Source organism: Bos mutus, chromosome 10, assembly GCF_027580195.1.
Source record: "Bos mutus isolate GX-2022 chromosome 10, NWIPB_WYAK_1.1, whole genome shotgun sequence".
NCBI lineage: Eukaryota > Metazoa > Chordata > Mammalia > Artiodactyla > Bovidae > Bos > Bos mutus.
Window position 1 is genome coordinate 70,956,857 of NC_091626.1, and position 23,002 is coordinate 70,979,858.

Below are 23,002 nucleotides of genomic sequence, written 5' to 3' on the forward strand. Positions count from 1 at the left end.
TTGGTGGGTGGAGAGGTCAGCGGCGTGGCTCTTCGAGTAAGCAACAGGTACGGGGAGACACAGAGCTGCTGAGTGGCAGGTCCATGGCGAGGAGGAGGAGCAGCCTGGAGGCCCACCCACCAGCATCCACACCCACACTCTGATCTCACCGGTTGGGTCCAGCGGCCCTCTGAGGAGAGGATGATCCTTGCTGCTTGCCTCCGCGCTGGCGCTGGCGCAGCTCAGCCAGACGCTGCCTCATGCTGATGGTCATCTCCGAGCTCAGGCGCCACACAAATATGCAGCTGGGGTGGAGCCACAGAGCTGGGTGAGGGGTGCGGGGACTGCAAGGGGCAGCACCTCCCTGGGCTGGCAAGGAGACCAGAGCCACCCTCCAGTGCCGGGCCATTCAGCCCTACTTCCCAAGACATCACTGATGTGGAGAGGGGACTGACACAGGAAGAATCCCAGGGAAGCTGGCTTCTGCTCACCTGTCCCCTGATACAGAGATGAGGTGTTTGCAGTCATTACTAAACTTCATGCCAGTGACAATCTCTGTGAAAACAAATATGGCCAATGAGCCCCCCACCCAAAGTCCCAGCCAGATGTCTTCTCAACAGTGGAGGTCGGGGATTGGCTGGAGGGGAGGGACAGACAGCTCTGCTGGGACCCAGAAAAGGCTACGGAGAAACGGGAAGGTTCCAGGGGGAGAGAAGCAGGGCTACACTCACCTGAGTGGCCAAACATGGTAGCCACGCACTCGCCTGAGGAAAAGTCAAAAATGGAGAGGTTCTTGTCAGAGCAGCTGGTAGCAATGTAGATCCCTGAGGGGTCCGTCTGCACCTGAGGAGTGGACACACTGCTGGATGAGGCCAGGAAGCACTGGGCCCTCTCCACCCAGCACCATCTGTGCCCCCCATTCTCTGGCCCGGCACCCATCCCACTGAGCCCTCACCTTAATCAGAGTGCCGTCCTCACCCTGCGACCCTTTAAACAGCTTCTTCTGCTTCCCACTGCTGATGTTAAAGATCCTGTGAAGACACACACTCATCACATGAGCAGGAACCCACGGTCGCTTGGCGGGCAGCGCAGCCAGCGTTCACCCCTAGCTCTGTTCTCTCCGGAAGCCACTCCCCAACACCAAAGGGGCCACCACCTCTTAGGTGAGGCAAAGTCCTCATTCTGTGGGCTCAAGGGGCACAAAGTCCTGGACAAGAAGATAGACACCTGTGAGCTGACCCCCTCAGGCCTGAGAAAGGGATGCCCACCGAATATTCCGATCCTGGCAGCCGATGGCTGTGTACTTCCAACTGGGCTCCACGTCCATGTCATAGAGGGTCGTCTTCCGCACCACGTGGTGTGTCCGGGTAAACTGCACTCCGTCTCCAGACTGCAGGGGTGGAGAGCCCACACCCAAATGCCTCACCAGGCCCCAGGAGCCTTGCTTTTGCTTCCCCTCACCTCTTGTGACCTCAGGGAGGGGAATGGTAGTGACCCCACCCCTCATCCCCAAACCCACTGTCCCATTCAGGGACGCCTGGTCACCTCACCTTCTGCGCAGTGCGGAAGTAGATGCTCTTGTCTGCTCCACAGCTGATCATGCGGACTTGCCCATCGCTGGCTGTAGAGGAAGGGGGCTGAGCTGTTCCCACTGCTCTCACCACAGTGGGTCCAGTCTGCCCTCTGCCTCCCTCAACACTTTCCCTCGGTGAGCTACTCGACACAGCTGGGACCACCCATTAAATCAGGATGAAGTGAAAAGTGAAAGTGTTATTCGTTCAGTCGTGTCTGACTCTTTGTGACTCCATGAACTGTAGCCCACCAGGCACCTCTGTCCATAGGATTCTTTAGGAAAGAATACTGGAGTAGGTCGCCATTACCTTCTCCAGGGGACCTTCCTGACCCAGGGATGGAACCTGGGTCCCTACATTGCAAGCAGATTCTTTACCGTCTGAGTCCCAGAGAAGACCTAAATCAGGATGCTTCTCTTCAAACCCAGGCCCTCCTTTCTCCCCATCCTCAGCAAGCCTGGTTGATAAGTATCCCCCATACTAACAGTCTATATTTCATCTGTTTTCCCATTCAGCCCCAAGACAGTCAGCTGCTGTCCCATACTCCCTGTGACTGGCACACTCTTCTCATGGAGGCAGAACACAGGGGGCAGTAGGGGGCATGGGGTGTCAGTGGTAGGTGGCAGAATGTATCCCAATTGCCCTGCCACTACCTGCAAACTTCACAGCAGTGATAGAGGATGAATGCTCGTCCAATGTCTGCTGTAGGCTGTACTCCCGTCCAGCATCCAACACGTGGATCAGCCGGTCCCGGCTCGCTGACGCTAGGAGCTTCAGACCTGTGGGTTGGAAGAACTTCATCAGCCCATGTGTGCCCAGCTCCTGCTGCTGCTGCTAAGTCGCTTCAGTCATGTCCGACTCTGTGCGACCCCATAGACGGCAGCCCAGCAGGCTCCCCCGTCCCTGGGATTCTCCAGGCAAGAACACTGGAGTGGGTTGCCATTTCCTTCTCCAATGCCTGAAAGTGAAAAGTGAAAGTGAAGTTGCTCAGTCGTGTCCAACTCTTAGTGACCCCATGGACTGCAGCCTACAAAAGAGCAGGCCCCTATCTGGGCCCAGCTAACAAGAACTGAGCCCCATATCCCTAAGCCAAGGCAACCATGGAGAAGGGGCAGAGCTGCCCTCCTCTAAATCTGCGAAGACACCAAATGATTCAAAGGATTTTCAGTCCCACATCCTACAGCTAGGATCAATGTAAGCAGCACTAGCAGGACTAGAGGAGCCCTAAGCCTCTGGCATGGGTACCAGACATCCTCTTTACCTGTGTCTGGCTTAGAGTACTCCAGGCACAGGATTTCCGAGTCATGGGCCTCCACCTTCAGCATCTCATTTAGGGACTGCAGTTCGTGCACCCTGCAGAGATAAGGAGAGGCGGGAGGGGGTCACTGCTGGGCTGCAGGAAGAGAGACTCACTCTGCTTTCTCTGTTATATCCTCCCTCCTGACCTTTTTTAAAATTTATTTTTGAACTTTCAGGTTAGAGAAAAGTTGAAATAAGTACAGAGAGTTTCCATATTCCCCTTACTCAGCTTTCCCTAATGTGATCATCTTATATAACAACAGTCTACTTACCAGAACAAGGAAGTTTACATCAGTACAATATTAGGACCTAAAGGCTCTACTTGAATTCCACCAGTTTTCCCACAATGTCCTCTTTCTGGATCTAGGATCCTATCCAGAGTCCAACTGCATTTAGTTGTTATTTCTCCTGAGTGTCCTGTCTGTAACAGTTCTTCAGTCTTTGCTTCCCTTTCATAATCTTGACACTTGGGAAGAGTATTGATTAGTGCAGGTGCTTGGTCATATGTACCTCAATTTGAGTTAGTCTGATGTTTTCTCATGATGGGACTGAGTTTCTTCAATTTTGGCAAGAATACCACAGAAAAACTGCTACGTCCTTCTGTAGAACATTGTATTATGGGGTTTATGATGTTGATATGAGAATGTAAGCCTGATTACTTGATTAGAATGGTTTCTGCTGGGTTTCTTGACTATAATTATCTTTCCCTTGTATATGAATATCTTTTCCCCAATCTTTTTGAGCCAAGATTTTCAAAAGCTCTGTCCTTGGGGACCTAACTCCCCCAAACCCATACCACCAGAGGCAGGTGGTACCCATGCCAGAGCTGGCTTTACCTGAGTGTGCCCACACGGTCTCCTGAAGCGAGATGCTGGCCATTGGGGCTGATACACACAGAACGAATGCCCACGCGGGGATCCATCAGGGACCCATCAGCTTTGTCTCCCCCGGGCAGCTCAGTGTCCAGCAGGGCCTGAGTGTTCCCATCCACATAGATGATCTTAATGAGGTCCTGGTGGAGCAGGTCAGGAGAAGTGGGTAAGACAGGTCTAATCAGTACAGGGGAAAGAGGAGAGGAATGCTGGATAAGACAAAGCCCTGACTTGCAGGGGAAGGCCACATAAGAACTCGGACATCAAGTCTGGGGACCCAGTTCCTGAGAAGGCAAGGGAACACAGGCGCTCGGCCTGGAGGGGCCCAGGCTCACATTGCTGAGGATGTTCCGGTGCAGCGTGGAGCCATGCACCCCGGAGCTCTCTGTGTTCCACAGGCGGATAGTGTTGTCGGAGGAACAGGTGATAAAGGAACTGGGGGGCAGGCAGGCCTGGTTACTGTCCTTCACTTCGGGGTAGACCTGAAGGGGCAGAGGGTACAAAGTCAGAGCTCCAGGTAGGCAGCAGTTGCTTGCCAGCCCACAGAGACAGAAAGGAATGAGACTAAAGAGCTGTTGTTGGCCAAGGCTTGGCCCAGAGTCTGTCACATGGTAAGCAAACTGCAACTATTAGATATTCTTCAAATCGCTGAGGGAAAGCACATTCACCAAACACAAGGTACTCTGCTATGCTTACTATGAAATACTCCACTCACAGTTTTTCACTTAATTCTTAAAACAATTAGATGAATTAGGTACATCATTTTACCACTGAGAAAACAAAACTCAGGTAAGTTCAGTAACTTGTTTAAGATCATCCAGCCCAGGACAAGGCAGAGCTAAGGATGGACAGGGGCCCATTGGAAGAAGCCTGAGACGTTTAAGCACTAATTCAAGATCGGTCCCCAGGACCCATCTGAGGGTATGTGGATACACAGGGCTGCTGCTGAAGAAAGGAGGAGGGAGCAGGAACACAGTGTTCCACTTGGGGATCCTCACTCTCCATCCTCACCATGTGTCTAAGCCCGGCCACCTACCTCCACACTCCAGACGCAGGAGGAATGATACAGAGCCGAATACACCTTGCCCACTTTCTTGGGGTCCCTCACATCCCAAACATAAATGCTGTGGTCGTTGTACACACAAGACAGCCACTGATTAGTAGGATCGAAGGTCAAGGCGATGGTGTCTGGATATCTGGCATTAGCCGCGCCAGAGAAGAGGCGACTGTGGGGAAGAAGACGGTGCAAAGCGGTGAGTGAGGAGCTGTGGAAATGAGGGAATGAAAACAGAAGCCAAGCCACAAAGGAAGGAGCACGGGAGCCCTCTCCAGACCCACAGGTTTGGAAGCAGCTGCTTGGGAGGAAAGCGCTGCTCTGACAGCTCTCAGCTGGGAGCCGCCCCAGCACCAGCTCCCGGACCAGTGTGCTCTCCTGACAAGCACGGACCAGGGCTCAGAACACCAACGGCAGACAAGGTGACTGCGGCCACGATGGAGCGAAACAAAAACAAGACCGCTGTGCAGTGGTTCTGAGACAGATAAAAACAAGATCACTGTCCCAGCCATAGAGAAGACAGATCATCACCCTTTCTCATCTTTCAGGACTGACTGCCGCTATTCCTTTATCTATCAATTACAGCTTTAGCTCCACACCTTTCCTTCTACCTTTCAGATAAAAGTTATTAAATGTCCAATTGTGGAATTGCCCCCCACTTCTTCACAGCATCCAACCAAAGCAAAACTTCAATCCCTTGAACCAGTCCTAAAATCATTGAATGTAAACCCAAATCTGACACTAAGCCCCACCTAACGCCTGCATACAGAGATACTCCATGGTCCCCTGAGGGTTCCGTGTACCCATAAAGCCAAATCTGTGTTTCTGCAGAGACGTTCCTGTAATCTTTGGGGTGCTGATACCTTCACCTTGAAGCAGAGGGAAGGAAGGCTGGGTGCGGAGTCAAGCTCTGAAAAGGAGGCAGGGGTCCTGCACAGCTCACCTGGCTTCTGTGACACTGGCGATGTCTGTCCCCAGGGCGTGGGGCCGGGGCAGGGTGCTGAGGAAGTGCAGGTTGGAAGGGTTGAAGAGGCGCACGGTGCCATCAGCGCAGCCACAGAAGATGTAGTCCTGGCTCACGGAGATGCAGTGGGCCACAGTGGTCTGCAGGCAGAGGGGCTCGGCTCAGCATGGGCCACCCCCTCAACCCCTCCTCAACAGTCACCTGCCTAGAAGAGACACCCACCAAGGCAGGGGCAAGGGAAAGCAGCCCAGCTGCACAGGCCTGAGCCCCTCAGCTGTCACCTAGAGACACCCGCCCTCCAGCAGCAGGTGGCCAGAGGGCCCACAAGCCACGTGCGGACCAGGGATGGGAGCCCCGGAGCCTTGGAAGGCACCAGCGGTTTTGGCCAAGAGGACAAAACAGGAAAAGCCCAGCAAAGAGAAAGGGACAGCATGAGAAAGAGGGGAAGAGTCTAGCACCACTTACTGTGAAGCTGTCTGTGTTCTGAGAAGAGGAAAGCAGGGGAAAGAAAGACAGAAACAGAGAGCAGAGAGGAGGCAGTTACACCCATCTGCGTGGGCTGGAACCTGGCCAAGCGCTGGCCTCAAGCTTCCTCCTCCTGGGGGCCCCCCCTCCCACCTTCAGGCCCCGCCCCTGGGGCGGAGCCATGGGCACCGGCTCTGCCCTGGGCGGGAGACCCAGGCGGCCCCCAGCCAGCGGGACAGAGGTACTTACTCTCAGCTCCACCCACTTGTCCAGAAGCCTCCGGTCACTGAACTCGCACAGCAGCCCTGAGGACGTGATGCAGAAGGTGCTGTCTGCCTTCTTCCCTCTGCCACAGGCCACGTCAGTGAACAGGTTGTTCCGCAGCTCGCCCAGCAGCCCCGAGCGGCCCAGCAGGGGCACAGTGGCGTTAACCTGCGGAGACACACCACTGCTGCCCACCCATCTGCCCTTCAGCCGCCCCAGAGACTTGGCCTGGGGAGAGGGAGCCAAGAGACACAGCAAGCCCTACCACCCCCTGCCCTTTGAGACTATCCCTAGGCGCAGGCAGCACCTGATTCATCCAGAACTGGGTGGCTGGTGATCGAGCAGAGAGGGGGCCCAAGGGAGCAGTGTCTCCTGGGGTGGGTGAGCAGACCCTGGCCCTGGAGGCTATTTCCAGCCTCAGCACCTCACCTTTGAGGTCTTGCTGTCATCAAGGTACCAGAATTTGATATGCCGGTTACCAGCAGTGACAAAGTAGCTGCAGTCTTCAGAGAAGGACACTGCGGTGACCCGACTGGACACCTTATTGGAAGCCACCACGATGTTTTTCTGGAGAGAAAGTCAAAGGAAGAATCAAAATTCTGCCTCTTGGAGTGAAGAATAAAGAGGCTCAGAAGATGGAGGAGGATAAGATAGGATTTGTACTTTAAAATGTTTCTTTCCAGGATTTGGACTTCCTTGGTAGCTCAGGTGGTTAAGAATCCGCCTGCCATGCAGAAGACCCAGATTCGATCCCTGGGTCAGGAAGTTCCCCTGGAGAATGGAATGGCAACCCACTCCAGCATTCTTGCCTGGAGAATTCCATGAACAGAAGAGCCTGGCAGGCTACAGTCCATGGGGTCGCAAAAAATCGGACATGACTGAGCAACTAACACTTTCTTTCACTTTCCAGGATTTACCGGTCAGAAAAAGAGGGGAGGAAGGAGAATCCTTTTCCAGAGGAACTGAAGACATTCATTTCCTCCGGAGGTCCTCAGAGGCAAAAAGCTAGCCTCTTTCTACCAACACACTTGGCTACACGGTTCCTCTTTTCTGCTTCAGGTCATTTTCTAGAATGTAACTGAGCAGCAGAGTGGAATGAAGAGACTCAGGTCAATAGCTTCCTGACTCCTCAACTGGCCCTTGGACCCCAATGAGGGTGCCAGGCCAGCCCAGCCGGGGCCACTCACCTTCCAGGCCCAGACGTTGACGATCATGTCATGCTGGTAGCCCACAGAGACGATGTACTTGGCGCTCGGGGAGAAGGCCACACAAGCCACACCATACTTGTGCTCCTGCAGCTCAGCCACCTGGCTGTGCTCTGCCACATCCCAAACGCGCACGGCAGGCATGTGCCCACTCTGCAGGGAAGCAGGAACGGGCAGTGAGGGCCAGAGGCACAGCCTCCCTAGCCTTTCAGGATTGGGGCCCTACCTCTCCAGCGACTGGGCACAGTCTCTCTAAGGATCCCCTGGCCAAGGGTAGAGTGCTACACAGGCGAAGGTATACAGAAAACATGATAAATATCTCAGGATTACAACCATTATCAGAGAGAAAATGCTCCCAGACTCAGTTCAGTATCTCTGGGTGAGGGTCTGCACCTCTGTATTTGTTCAAAGTTCCTAGAGTGATTCCGATGGGCAGTCAGGGTTGAGGACCACTACCACCCACGCCTATTTCTGCCCCTACTGCCTCCCTGTAAGAGACTGAGAGGGGCAGATGTTCCGCATGTGCCCAGCAGGGGGCCCCCTGGCATAAGGAATATCTTAAGGCAGAGGTTTTCACGGTGTGCTTTCTAATAAACCAGCAGAATCAGTGAGACCTGAGAACTTGAGAGAAATGCAAAATTTGGGGTCCCTTCCCAGGCCCACAGAACCAGAAACTCCGGGAGCAGATCCAGCAATGTGCGCTTTAACAAGCGCTCAGCTGACTCAGATGCCCACTAAGGCTTCAGAAACCACTGTTTCAAGGTGCAACCAAAACTGGGATTTGACACCGGTTCAGGAAGCCAGAGTGGCAGCAGCCCTAACCAGGCCCAGGACTGAAGTTCTCTGCTGCGCCCAGGCCACCTGCCCTCTTCAGAGCTCTGCAGCCCCCTTCCTCACTCACCTCTCCAGTGACCAAGTACTTGCCATCAGGAGAGAAGGCAAGGGCAGTGATGGTTTTCCTGCAAGAAATGAGGTGGGCTCAAAGGGGCACTGGTAGCCCGGTCTAAGCCTGGCTCCCGCACAGTCCCCTCAAGAGGCAAGACCAGCAGACAACCAGTGGCACAGGTGGCATTTCCCTGGCCGGCCTGGGGGCCCAGCCACGTCCCCATCCCCAGCGCCACACAGACCCCAGACTGCACCTTCTCACAGCTCCCAGGAGATGCTTCCCGAGGGCCCAGACCCATTTACCTGGAACTGTTGAGGATGTGGTGCTGTTTGTGTTTCCGGGGATTGAACAGCACGACCACACACCTGGGAAGATGAGGAAGGCAACCCAACTTCAGCACCAAACTACGGCGCCCCCAGGAGCTCCAGTCCCCCAGGCCAGGGAGCTGGGGCGACCGGCTCAGAGGGGCATCACTAGCCACAAAGGGCAACTGACTGCTTTCTCCTGGAAACTTGTTCTTCCTGCTTCCTTTCCACCCACAAGGGCCCACTTCCCAGCCTCATGAGGTGGAAGGGTTCCCTGCAAGATGGCTCACCATGTGCCCCAGCACCAGCGCCATCTCTGCCACAGGGCAGCAGGGACCCAGGCCCTCCCAGAGCCTCGCCAGCCCAGGAAGTGGGGCAGAAGGGGAGAACCCACGTGATTTGGGCAAACCAGGCTGCAGGTGCACACACAGCCAGTGTGGCTTGGAGTCAGATGTGTGTCAAGTATTTGTGCCCCAAGGAGTGAGGCCTCTCACATGTGTGTCCATGTGTATACTTGGCAAGAGCCAACCCCATCCCTGCCCCGGCACACACACCCCCTCTATGCATCAGGTGATGGAGCGGGTGGGAGGCAGGGACCAGAACTGCCAGAAGGGTCGATAAGACTAGAGGGAGGGGCAGAGACAGCCTGGGAGGGCCTGGGAAGCCCACCCCTGAGGATCCCTGGCCCCAAGGAGCCTGAGAAGGACCCTCCAGACTGACAGAAGACAATGGAAGAAGGCTGGGAGCATCCTCTCCAGCCAGAGGGCAAGGCTGGATGGGACTGGGCTCTGACTGACTTTCCAGGTGGCAGGAGTTGGGAGCAAGAAGCAGGAAGCCATAGCCAGCAATGCACTCCCTTAGGCTCCTGGCTGTCGGCAGGCTGGGCCTCACTGCGCTTCTGCTCATGGCTGCATCAGAACTGCGACTAGCTGACGGAGCAGGTGTGGAGCCTGCTGCCCCAGGTGAGGGAAGGGGAGAGAAGGCTCAGACACAGCCTGGATTAGTGGGAAAGCACTGCAGCTCCCATACCTAAAACCCACCACTTGCTAGGAACTCAAAACCAAAGTGAGTACCAGTTGCTAGTGACGGCTCAGCATCTCAGGGTCAAGAAACGACTTTAATATACAAATTCCACAGGTAATTTCTGGGGACACTGGGATCTCTGAGGGACACCTGCTATGCCCAGAACTGCCAGGCTGACTGACAGCCTTGGAATTCCTGAGTCACAACATCTTTTCCTCTAACTCCTGTCCCCAAATCCCTTCTCAATGCTCTTTCTTCTCCCTCCATCTCCTAAGCTTTGCTTCTCTTTCCTCATTACTTTCTCCTTCTCTCTTTATACCAACTTTCAGTCTTCCACTTCCTTTCTAGAATACCATGTCAGGAGGGTTTTTTAAAACGTAACCAAAATCACATGGCTTCGGAAACTTTGTGCCCCATCACTCTCCTTCCCCCATCCCAACACACACACACACACAAAGGGAAACTCTGTGCCCCATCACTCTCCTTCCCCCATCCCAACACACACACACACACAGAGGGAAACTCTGTGCCCCATCACTCTCCTTCCCCTATCCCAACACACACACACATACACACACACAGGGAAACTCTGTGCCCCATCACTCTCCTTCCCCCATCCCAACACACACACACACACACACAGAGGGAAACTCTGTGCCCCATCACTCTCCTTCCCCCATCCCAACACACACACACATACACACACACAGGGAAACTCTGCCCCATCACTCTCCTTCCCCCATCCCAACACAGACACACACACACAGAGGGAAACTCTGTGCCCCATCACTCTCCTTCCCCCATCCCAACACACATACACACACACACACAAAGGGAAACTCTGTGCCCCATCACTCTCCTTCCCCTATCCCAACACACACACACACACACACACACACAAAGGGAAACTCTGTGCCCCATCACTCTCCTTCCCCTATCCCAACACACACACACACACGTCCAGCTTCTGTTAGGGGCAATCCAGGATGCAGGGGGTCTAATTCCTCTCAAACAGGTAAGATGCATAGAACCTTAGAGCCAGAAGGAAGGATGGAAGAAATTAAATGCACTGATGCACTGTGCTGAGTATCTTTAAAGATCATCTGGTCCAACTGTCCAACTTCTGAAGTGAGGAAACTTTGCTCAGACACCCAGGCTCCGACAGAGAGCAGGTCTTGCAGTGTCCTGTGCTCTCGACATCAAACACTGTGTCTGTTTGATCTGACTGTGTCACCCCTGCTGAACATCCCTGGGGAGCTTCTAAGACGCAAGGCCTTAAATAAGGGCTGTGCGAAGGCCCTGGGTGGTGTGGCCCCTGCCCCACTCCACCCTCACCCTTTGGCTTCCTGTGCTCCTCCCACTCCACGCCTTTGCTAGGGCCCTTCCTTGTCTAGAGCATTCTCCCCTCCTTTTCCCAACTGGTTAACACTTAACCTCTTTCACATCTCACGTCAGATGGCCTCAGTACATGCTCTCACAACACAGTTGTACCAGTCTTTTGTGACATTTATCACAACTGCAATTTAACATTTTTTTACATTTTAAAATGTATTTTATTGAAGTACAGTTGATTTACAATGTTGTGTTAATTTCTGCTGAACGGCACAGTGATTCAGTTTTATATATGTATACACATTCTTCTTCATATTCTTTCCCATTACAGTTTATCTCAGGATATCGAGTCCATCCGCCTGTGCCCACAGTAGGGCACTGAGTACAGACTCCTCCACCTCTAGCCTGTGTCCTTCACGAGGGTGGGGAACTGTGCCTGGTCTTGCTCGCTGCTGTGTCTCCTGTGCCTAGCAGAGTCTGTTAGGTTTAGTTGTTCAAAACCATTTACTGAATGGATGAATGCTCCCCTAGCCTGGTCAACTGGGGTATCCGTAGGCCAGACTCTCCTCCCTAGCATGCCCACCTGTCTCCTATGGGAGGAGACAACAAAGATCCCTGGATCCTCAGAGCAGGGAGGGGCAGTAGGGACAGGGTAGGCTCTGGAGTCAGACACCAGGGTTGGAGTCCTTGTTCTGTTATGAATAATTTTGTGCCCCTGGATAAGTCAGAAGCTATTTCATTATCTGTTTAAAAGGAGCCTCTAAGATCAAGCTGTCAGGACTTCTGTATAGGATCACATAATTTTTTGGACACAAAGTGGGACCAAACAAATGGCAGATCTTACTATTCCTCCTCCTGGAGCACAGACAAGAAGCCAAAAGAGACTCCAGGCAGTGGGGAATGAGGTGCCCAGGGGCTGCGTGTCAGGTATCTCCTTCAGAAAACCGGGGGTAAGTCCTATTAGGATCTGAGAAAAGGTAGAAACTTTAAAGGAAGCTTTATTTATTTCTGGGAAGGCAGCCAAGGGAAGAGAACTGGGTTAAGCTTGGGCAAAGAAAGTATCTACATCTTCATCCATTTAGGAGACCATAACCTTGGAAAGTAGCAAGGAAGGGACGGAGGTGGGGGGGATGCTGAGGGAGACGCTATCCCCAGGCTCTAGGACAGCGACACAGAAAGAGAAGGGAGGCGAAACCACCTGACTAAGTTAGCAAGCGCCGTGCGAGGGCTGCAGTGAACTCTCAACACGATGGCTTTCCACCTCCTTCAGTAACTGGTCTGCTCTTCACACCGTGGGCCCAATAATAAGAGTTACCATTCATCTAGCAGGTTCTGCGACACAGGCACTCTGCTAAGCACCTGAGAGATCTGGTCTTAGCTTATCCTCACAAGTTTTGTGGCTGGAACAATTATCCCCACTTCAAGGTGGAGAAACGAGTCCAGAGGCCTTTCCAAGACATCTCAGCGAAAGCAAAACAGAGTCAGGGTTTCAGGAGCTGTGCTCTAAGGAAAGCAGAGTGGAGTAAGTGAGAGAAAGAAGAGAAAACTGAAATTGAAGAGGAGAGCTAAGCACAGAAAGCATACCGACCTAATGCAGAGGGTGCCAGGGCAGAAGCCTCTGAGAAGAGGGAGAGGAGACTGGGGCGCTTGGAGGGAAAAGGGATTCTGGCTACAGAATTCTGGGAAATCATAATGGGGCACATGAAAATTATAGCAGTTATAGTTCAAAGTTCATAGGTCTAAATATTTAGGTTTTAATATTTTATTCAATGTATGAAAAATTATAAACCCCCCCAGGCCTGACACCATCAGCAAAGCCCAGCAAGTTTTCAGGAAAGCTGGCATTTTCTAAGGCTAAGGAGGGCTCCACAGGCTTGTCCTCTCTGGTGACGGCTTCCAGTCTGAATGGTTCTGGGTTACCTAGCTTTCAGATCAGCTCCAGATAAATCATGGCAGAGGGCCTGGGCCGAAAGCAGATCTGACCTGAATTGGATCAATACAGATTCTGACACATTCCACATTCAGAAAAAGCAGGTGATGCAGGCGCCTTCAAACCCAAAGCAGCATGGTGACCTTTGAAGGGCAGTGCGTTAGACCGCTTAATGCACTCTCCAGTCACTGCACGTAAAGCTTTGAGCTCTGCTGGACCGTAGCGTCTTTTGTTTCCTTCTTCCCCAGGTTTGACTCCATGGTGGTGGGAAGAGGGAGAGCAGCGTATGTGCATAAAGAGACAATGTGGACAGAGGATGACAAGCTATGAGGCAAACTTTCCCTTCTCTAACACCTCCCAACCTTCCAGCATGGCCTAGAAAACTCTCTGAGTGGCATGGGAGAGTTAAGCCAAGGAGGGAAACACACAGAGATTGGCCCTTAAGCTGAAATTTTTATTTCTAATTATTTAAATTTGGGAACCTTCCAACAAAGAGAAAGAGCAGGAAAGAGATCAACCCACGGTCACAGCTCCACTTGTGAGGACAATAATGCAGATGGTGGAGGGAAGGCACGACTTGGCAAAGACCTCCAAGTTTCCCTGTGCCCACCTTGCTGAGGTCCTCCCAACAGAAGAGACCTCAAAAACACTGATGTGAGAGCCTCCTCAGTCTTCTCTGACCTTTGAACAAGTTTCTCAGTCTGCTAGGACTGAGGTGGGCAGGGTGCTATTTGCACCAACCTTTGGCCTCTGGCCTCCACATCCCTTGACCCTGGCGAGCACAGCAGGCAGCCATCGGCACGTGCGCGAGCAGCAATGCTGGCTGCTGTCCTCCATCTTACAGGGCTGGGCTGGCCCAACCGGCCGGGTCCCGGGTTCAGAACCCCAGGGTACAGGTACAGGGAGGCTGCTCCCTCTCACAGGCAGGCGGTGAGGCCTCAGTCCCTCTGGGCCTCAGGCCACGAGTCACGTGGTAGAGCACCCCGTACCAGGTGCTGGGCCTGCTGCCCAGGGGCTTCTCTGAACCAGAAGGGTCAAGCCCTCGACTGCCCCCCTCCCCAGACAAGTCCAGGCCTGCTGCCGTCACCAAGAGCCCAGCATTCCCACAGGATCCGCCTCCTACGACTCTCCATCCTCCAGAAGGCAGAAACAAATGAATCCTGGGATGAGCAAGGAATGCAGAAGAGGCACACGCAGGGAGAGCACAGAAGGTCTGTGACCCTGCACCTAAAATTTCCTCTTTCAGACCAAGTAAAATCAGAAGGTGACTCACAGAGGCACACCAAAGGTCCTCAAGTCTTGCTCACACATCACCCTGTGTGCCTTTTGAACACTATAATTCCACAACCCGACATTCCCTATTCCCTCTCACTGCCTATTGCTTATACTTTTTCCAAAGCACACATCAACTTGTAATATTCCATACAATTTTCTCTTGGGGAGGCAATAGGGTCTGTCTTCATCACTAGACTGCCAGCTCTCTGACAGTAACACTTGTTTACTTCGTTTACTGTTAAATCCCAAAGGCCTAGAAAATTGACACTCCGTAAATATTTGTGAATAAATCTTTAAGTCATTAGCTACCAGATCTCAAAGAACCTAACTCCTGAAGAGCCTCCTGAGTAGCAGACCCCGGGGCAGGTCCACAGTTCTCCCCGACCTTAGGCTTCTAGGACTCACTGATGCTGGAGGGCAGTGTGATGATGGAAAGAATAGGAAAACTGGGGTCAGGCAGACCTGTCTGCTAACAAACTGTGTGATCTTGGGCATATTTCTTCACTTCTCTGAATCTCAGTTTCCTCATCTATAAGACAAGAATAATAATATCTATGTCTCAAGATTGTTGTGAGAATTGAAGAAAAAAGTATGCAAAATAACCAGCAGGGCACTCCTAGCTATCTTCTTGACAGGTTCCCTGGGGCACCAATAACAAGGAAATGGCTATCCAGGGGTCAGCAGTGGCAACAGGAACCCCAACTACAGTCTCCCATCCAGGACCTGCAGATTAGTGACTCATCAGGGTCCTCCTCCAGATGTGGAATTACAAACTGTCCCTCCAGATTCACTCCCAAAGGGGAAATGTTATGGCTTTAATTGTTCTAAGAGATGAGTCTAGGATGTTGCCTAGGACATCCTTGATTGTAGTCCTCTTTAGATACCTGGCATCCTTCCAAATAAGTAACATTCCTAGGCCAAATCATGAGACCCATTGGTCTCTGTTTCCGAGATGCTCTGTGAGACCCACCCATCCACTCAAAGGAATGGGAAAAGAAAATTGGCCATAATAACCCAGTAAATAACATGGTACATGTCTCTCTGCCCAGGGGAATCTGAACATATTCCCTTCCAGGACAAGAAGCAGATCTCACAGGACTCATGACTCAGGTCCAAAAGGCAGGGTCTGAGCCCCTTCCTCTCACTCACCAGGCTCTAGCCACCATGGCTGCTGTTTAGCTACTCAAACAAGTGAATCAATGCATCCTTTCTTGGGACCTTTGTAGTTGAGGTCTCCACCTGAAAGCACAGATCTTCACACAGGGATTCCTCTTTGTCGCCCAGACAACAGCTCAAAGGTCAGCTCCCACTGAGCCCTGACCAGCTGATCTTCAAGTAGCCCTACTCCCACCCAGCTCCAGGATGTTCACTTACTCTCCTTTCCATCACTCCTTCAGAACACTGACCAGTCTCTGATATTATCTTGCTCATTTGTTTGTTTACATGCTTACTATCTGCTTACCCACTCCCCTCCCCCAATTGCCTTAAACCCGGAAGAAGCGATGACACTGTCCGTCTTAGTCACTGCTGTATACCCTGCGGCTAGAAGAGTATACAGATTAGGTTTTCAGCAAGTATCTGCCACACACGAGTGACTGTATGGATGAACAAGGTCTTCTGGGAAGACCTACAGGGCCCTGTTTCTGGAGTGAGATCTGTTGGGAAGCCAGGAGAAAGGGCACGGAGGGGACGGGTGTCTACGGGTGGCGTCACGCATGACTCACAGCCATCAGGGCACCGAGTCCAGGCGTCCTCTTTCCTTAGCTCCACCCAGTCTGTCCACCACTCCACACGCTCCCTGGCGACCGCCCCGCACCCAGTGTTTACCACAGGGAGGAAGAAGGCAGCAGCGTGCTCCTTCAGCTCATCTGCTACTAGAACACGGGCCAGGAGGAGATTCTGTGGCTTCACATGCAGTCCAAAGCCCTGGAGCTGGGTCTCTCAGCATCGATTCCAACAGGCGCTGAGTAAATGGAGGGCCTCCTCAGGAGAGCGGGCTTTCCCCTCCTCCCCCCGACGTAAACCACCAAGAGGTCCTTTCCTGGCTGCCAGATAGGGCCCCTCACTGTTCCAGGACACCTCCCACTCCAGTAGCAGGTCTGCACAGAGGCTCTGCACTCAGGCCAGGTCCTGCACTCTGGCATTAAGGGTCGAGAGAAATCCATTCTCCAAACTGACTGACTCCACAGCAGCAACAGGGGCTGTGCTGGGCTCTAAAGGTCCTGAAACTCTACCAGGGCAGCTAGGGAAGGAGTCCAAGTCAATTATGGGTTTTCAACTAAATTGAGGGGCTTAAAATGTGACAGGTGAGGGGTGGGTTTCCTGTGGGGAAAAGAGCAAAGGGAGAGCTCTGGAGAAGAGACGCAAGAGCCACTAAAACTCAAGGGTCCTTGCCCAGAGGCTTCAACCTGCCCCTGCCTCGCACACATCTCTCTCCACCCCGCCCTCCCTGAGCTGTTTCATTTCCTTTCAGAAAAGCTTTGTTTTGGTTTGATATTTGCCTCTAGGCCTCTGGGAGAATTTTTGGAGCTTTGTTTCTCTTCTTGTTTCTAGGATACCTGAACTGCTCCTAGAGCAACAAGCGCAGTAGGAACTAGAGAGTGGGGGATGGGGGTGGGGTGAGGATCACCAGGGAAGAAGAGAAGGAAGACGGAGGTGGGGGGAAGAGCCTGCTGGGCTCACACAGACTTTGATGGCCCCCCAGATACCACTGAGGCACAAGGGGAGCTCTAGCACAGAGCAAAACCAAACACCCAGAAAAAAAGCCATTTGCAAAGGGAAAACTCAAAGTTCTAGGAAGTCAAATGGTCAGGAAGTGGATCAGGGCACTGCCCAGGGCTGGCCCAAGCCAAACACACGCAGGAAACCCACTAGAGGTGACAGCAAGGAAGCTTCCATACACCACCTGGAAAGATGACTCCCAGGCACACGCACCAGGCTGGGGCCTGCCCATAAACAGAAGCAACACACCCTTAAAGGCATCTGGGGTCAGAGTAGGTGGGAAAGAGCGGGAGCAGGGCTCAACACTCCCCAGAGCAGGGGCACAGGGCTCAGCACGCCCAGAGCAGCAGCCCTAGCCTTCCCAGTCTGTCCCACATCCAGCCCCCGTACCACCTCCAACAAGAAGGAACCTGGCTTTCCCAGGCCAAGGCAGGCATGAGTGGAATTCCCCAGAGGCAGACTGCACAGGGTATCCAGCAACAGAGATCATTCATCACCTTGCCTCTGGAAACAGGAGGAGGCCAGCTCAGCCCCTGAAGGGTAAAGTCAGCTCAGCTCCCAGTCCCCCAGCACAGACATCAAATGCCAAATGGCCACACAGAAGAGACAGACCCCCGAACCCAGGGGCTGAAGGCTCCCTGGAATATACTGAGCTGCCCATAAATGGGGCTCTTCTCAATCGAAGAGTGGGTAAACAGCTTAGGGGAAAGGCAGCTTTTAAAAATAAAAAGTCTAGTTTCCCCCCCTGCCTAGAGCCTCGAGCCATTTTGAAAGAGCTTTGCAGTCAGACGACTTGGGTTGGAATCCCAATACAGACACATACTAACTGTGTGACCTGGAGCAAACCACTTTCTCTCTTTGAATCTTAGCTTCCCTCCTCTAAAATAGGCGATGAAAACAGTTCCAACTTCACAGGGTTGCTCAGAGTATTAAATAAAATAATTCCTGTGAAGTCCTTAACAAAGTTCCTGACACAGAAAAAGTTCTTGATAAAGGTAGGGATGATAAAACTAAAAAAAAAAAAGAAATCATATAGCTGATACAAAACCTCCAGGTTGCTGTGGAAATCATACTGGGCATCTTGGCATTCCTAAGTTGACAGAAGGAGGAGAGAAGTGGCCATCCTATTTTCATGTTCCAGCAGCAAGGATCAGAGGGCGACAGAGTAAACCAGAGACAGGAGGGGCCCCTAGGCTCCACAAGAAACACTTCTGCAGAAGCTGCAAGCGCCTACGGTTGGGGTTTTCTTATGAACAGGAGCAGAGGAGTGAAGAGGCAGCACGGAAAAGAACACCGGCCCTGGAACCTGACCTTTCTGCCAGGGCACTGACATCTCTCAACGTGCCCAGAGCAGTCAAGTGATCAGAGAAGCTTTATTCATAACAGCCAAAAAGTGGAAACAGCCTGAATGCCCATCAACAGATTAATGGAGAAAATGTGGTATATCTATAGCTATAGCTATCTATTTGTGTGTGTGCGCTAAGTCACTTCAGTCATGTCTGACTCTTTGGACCCTATGCGTGCGTGCACACACACACACACTGGAATATTACTCAGCCATGAAAAAGAATGAAACCCGTAAAGTCCATATATGTTTGCAGCAACACAGATGGACCTATTATCATGCTAAGTGAAGTAAATCAGAGAATGACAAACATGACAGAACCTATATGTGGGATCTAGAAAGATGACACAAATGAACTTATTTACAAAACGGAAAGAGACTCATGGGCTTCAAACAAACTTACAGTTACCAAAGGGGAAAGGCGGGAGTTGGGGAGGGGTAAATTAGGAGGTTGGGATTAATATATACATACTACTATATATAAAATAAATAATCAGTAAGACTGTATAGCACAGGGAACTCAGTACTATGTAATAACATGCGAAAAGGATCTAAAAAAGGATATATGTATATGTATAACTAAATCACTTTGCTGTACACTTGAAACTAACACAACATTGTAAATCAACTCTATTGCAGTATAAAACAAAAATTTAAAAAAATAATAAAAACAAAAATGACTAAAAGGTAGATATTAAAGACACTGAAAACAGTTGGGAGCTGCGTGTAATACAAAGTATAAATCTGTATGTGTGGGTGGGTGTAGGTGGCCAAAGAGCAGGACAGGATGACAACAAAGACAACAATCAACACGGAGCCTTTATGTGGCCCTGCATCTCATTTATAAAAACGGCACCAAAACATGAGCCTGGATGTATCGTCCAGAAGACACCAGAAAACCCTGCCTGCTCCAACTGATTTAGCATAGCTATAAGCTCCCGTGTAGTAAGACCACTGCCAAGATACTCACCCAGCTGGATAGGCAACTAAACCCGATCGGGGGTCACAGGCAAGTCCTCTGCCTCCAGACACTGTAATTCCAAGCACCTTCTCCAAGGTCACCTGTGAGAACAAGACAGAGAAGTGTTATGTTATGGACAGAGGGGGTTGGGAAGGAGGTGTTCTCCCACGCTGACTGCTTTCCTGGTGACCCTGTCGTCTGGAGAATGGGGCTTGTCCAAGTTCTGATTTGGCATAGGCCCCCTGATCACACGCCAAAAATAGACAGTGTACATCACCAGCTTTTAACAGTGATCAAACTGCTGGATCCAAAGAGAAGAAAATGAAGTGGTTAAAACTCAGTTCATGGCCACAGAGGAACAAGTACTCCCCCAATCCAGGAAAACTCCATTTACAAGATAAAGCCCTGGGTCCCCAGACTGGCCTCTTGGGCCTGTGAGACTCAGGGGATGTCACTGATCGTGCCTTGGCAGGCACGAAAGAAAGGCCACTCTCATCTCCCAGAGCCGGGGGAATGTTAGGTATCAATTAGGTGACTCATAATACCCCTGATCTATGCGTTCCATCACACTCTTCCCCTCCATCAGATGGCAGCCAGTTCATACAGACTGTAAGCCTAGGAGGCAGAGACATGGCTTAATGCTGTGTTTTGCAAAGCACAGATGCTCAGAGCACTCTAATTATTATTATTAAGCCACAACTCTCACATAGATGAAAGGGAAACGTGCAAAGTACTCAGAGATTCTGAGAGAACACGGCCCCAGGAGACGTTCACCATCACTCTCATCGTCACTGTTGCTACCCTACACTGTCTGCAGGCCCTGGGACACGTACTGGACTAACCTCAGACTAGTTCACTGAGCTTTCTCCTAGATGATCCTATGTACGATTCAGACTGCCGTGTAACTCATCACTCCACCTCACCCCCTGCTACGGAATGCCTCGCCTGTCACTCCAGGGCCAGTCTCCTCAGCACTATCTGGGCCCCCTGCACTGGCCCTCCTCGGGGAGGTCCTCTTGTCCTCGTTGGTTCAGATGGCAGGGCTTCAGAATGCAGAACAGCCATGTAAACAGGCTAGAGTGTATTCTGTTAAGAGTCTCTGGGGCCTTAATAGGGCCTCGTGAACCAGAAACACTTCAGAAGTAGTCACAGGCTACTAGTCCATGTCAGTTTCTAGAGAGGGAAAGCCCATATCACTTTAGTATCTCTCCTCTTTCTTACTCTCCCAACTGGAGAATTCCAAGTGTTCCTAGAGGGCCAGTTTAAATTCTTATATCCAAGGACCACTTTAGTTTGAATTATGTTGTAAAGAAATGCCCTGAGGTGGCCAAAGACCAAAATAAGTTTACTGGGATATTGTAATGAAAGCTATTCCTTCAGAAGGTCCCCAAGAGTCTTCTGCACTTCTTGAGGATGGAGACCAGGAATTCCAACACATGCCTACTCACTGACAGAGGCAGTTTAGTTCGAGGGCACCATGCCTAGCCACAGCAACCTGGCCAAGAGCCAAACTCGCCAGCTACCCTTGGGTCTTTCGCAGGCACTAAACCGAGTGGGGGATAAACTAACTTTCGTTTGCTCTAGACATTCTTGATACTTTGCTCTAACATGCCTCTTTACACACTTCTTCTCAGCTTAGCAATCCTCCCCCACCCCTGGGCACCCAGTCAACCTTTCTCAAAGGTCTGAGCACTGCACACAGACTGGAGAACACCGAACAACCCTGGGGAAGCCTGGGAGTGCTCAGTTCATAGCATCGCCCCCATCCTGGCACTGTGCCTCTGGCTATTGCTGAGGGAGGGGTGCTCAGGAACATTCCTGCTGCGCCAACTGCCTACTGCAGAGAAAGAGGAGCCTGAGGCCAGCATTACCCACATAGATGAGAAAGGTCACCAAAGCAAGGGCTGAGCTAAAAACGAGGCTCAACTCCTATTCTCTCCAAGCTAATCTGATTTCAGGCAAATCCTTTGGATTCATATTTGCATCAATCCCTCCCTTATGCTTCAGCTTTGGTCCCAAAGAATTAGACCAGTCTGTTGGTTCTCAGCTTGCCTTCCCTCTGACAGGAATTTGGGTAGGTGTTTTGTGGGTAGATGATCCAGTTCCACAGAGAATTAATTCTGGAACTAGCTTGGAGTTTTCAGCAGCAATATAAAGCAGGAAGGAGATATGTGTTACTCAGACCTCAAAGACCAGTGTTTATCAAATGATTTCGACCACAACCCATGTTAAGAGACAGTTTACAGCTTGATCCAGGGTAAACATACATGCATGTGTGAGCTTGTTCATAAAGCTGAAATGAAAGTTTCACAGAACAATAGTTAACTCTTGTTGCGTGTGATATACTCCAGTTTGTATTATATTCCATTTCATTAAAAAGTAATTCTGGTCTTGGCCCACGTAACTGATTTCGTGCCCTATAAGTGGACTGAAGTGGCAGTCTGGGACCCTGCTAAGGACCATCTCCCCCACTGGGCCTGGGATTCAGCCGTGGTCCCTGCCACCTCTGTGCTCCTCTGTCACTTTCCTCCTAGGACTCTCGGCAGGAGAGCAGACATCCGGGCTAGGAAACCCCAAGGACAGGAGCTCGCCCAGGCTCAAAACTTGGACGATTTTCAAAGGATTTATGAGTTTTGGCTTCTCCTGGCTTTCTGAGCAGCTATCCAGGGGGAAAAAAAGGCAGTTTCCTTTGGCTCTGTGGAGGGGGAGGAGCAGGGGAAAAACATTCAGGGGCATCAGCTGGTTTTTATTTTATGTTCTAACTCAAACCAGCTTCCTGTTTGCAGGGAGGTTTGGGGCTGAGCTCCACTTTCAAAGATCTGAGAGTCCAGAGCTCTTGCAGGGCTTCCAATGTCTAGGCTTATCCTGCGAGGCTCCTGGGCAACAGACCTCAGGAACTGACTCTCTCCTCTCATAACCCTCTCCATACCCCTTCCTGGGACAGCTTCCATCTACCCTAGGAAACGGAGACAAGCCTGGACACCCCTTTGCAAACACACCCCAGGCTGAGAAGGCCCAAGTTCAAGCAGCGGGGTGCTACGGTGGCTCGCACTGCCTCGGGAGAGTGACTGTGAACCTCTGCCCCAGCTCCATACACAGCGAGAGCACACTGGTAGCTTGAAATCACCAAGACAGGAGCACTGACACCATGAAACCAGACAGCACTACAAGCTGGGCCCCTCTTTGCCCCTCAGAGAGTGTGTAAACATTTACCAACGCAACACTAAGCTCAAGCAACCTTCCTCTCTGCCCTGGACTATGGCTCTAAGTCCCATGTGTTCTCTCTGCTTCCGGCCTTGCTTCCTATAGCTTTTTTCTCAACATGGCTGGCCACCGTGCTTCTTTTAAGAAAGATGGGAGTTCGTGTCGTTATGCTGCTCAAATGCCTCCAACTGTTCCCCATCCTTAAGTTTAAATCCAACGTCTTTACCCTGGTTTACAGAATCCTGAGTCACCTGGCCCCTGGCTACCTCTTTGACCTCATTTCCTTCACTTCCCCTCCCTTATTCCACTCCAACCATCCTGGCTGCCTTAAGCACCACAAGGAGATT

At 51.6% G+C, this 23,002-nt stretch overlaps 1 protein-coding gene across 3 annotated transcripts in view; it reads right to left on the bottom strand.

The window, feature by feature from the left end:
• MAPKBP1 (mitogen-activated protein kinase binding protein 1) overlaps positions 1-23,002 on the bottom strand; it is a 54,967-nt gene that overhangs the window by 8,221 nt on the left and 23,744 nt on the right. For all 3 annotated transcript variants that reach the window (XM_070378195.1, XM_014480887.2, XM_070378194.1), the window contains exons 3-20: positions 19,461-19,552; positions 8,862-8,924; positions 8,575-8,632; positions 7,656-7,826; positions 6,898-7,035; positions 6,454-6,636; positions 5,719-5,879; positions 4,758-4,947; positions 4,057-4,203; positions 3,686-3,861; positions 2,812-2,903; positions 2,204-2,329; positions 1,530-1,600; positions 1,248-1,369; positions 935-1,010; positions 711-822; positions 471-534; positions 150-284 (exon numbers count right to left, since the gene is read on the bottom strand). In XM_070378195.1, coding sequence (XP_070234296.1) covers positions 150-284; positions 471-534; positions 711-822; positions 935-1,010; positions 1,248-1,369; positions 1,530-1,600; positions 2,204-2,329; positions 2,812-2,903; positions 3,686-3,861; positions 4,057-4,203; positions 4,758-4,947; positions 5,719-5,879; positions 6,454-6,636; positions 6,898-7,035; positions 7,656-7,826; positions 8,575-8,632; positions 8,862-8,924; positions 19,461-19,552 — 2,177 coding nt within the window. The remainder of the gene's footprint in view (positions 1-149; positions 285-470; positions 535-710; positions 823-934; positions 1,011-1,247; positions 1,370-1,529; positions 1,601-2,203; positions 2,330-2,811; positions 2,904-3,685; positions 3,862-4,056; positions 4,204-4,757; positions 4,948-5,718; positions 5,880-6,453; positions 6,637-6,897; positions 7,036-7,655; positions 7,827-8,574; positions 8,633-8,861; positions 8,925-19,460; positions 19,553-23,002) is intronic.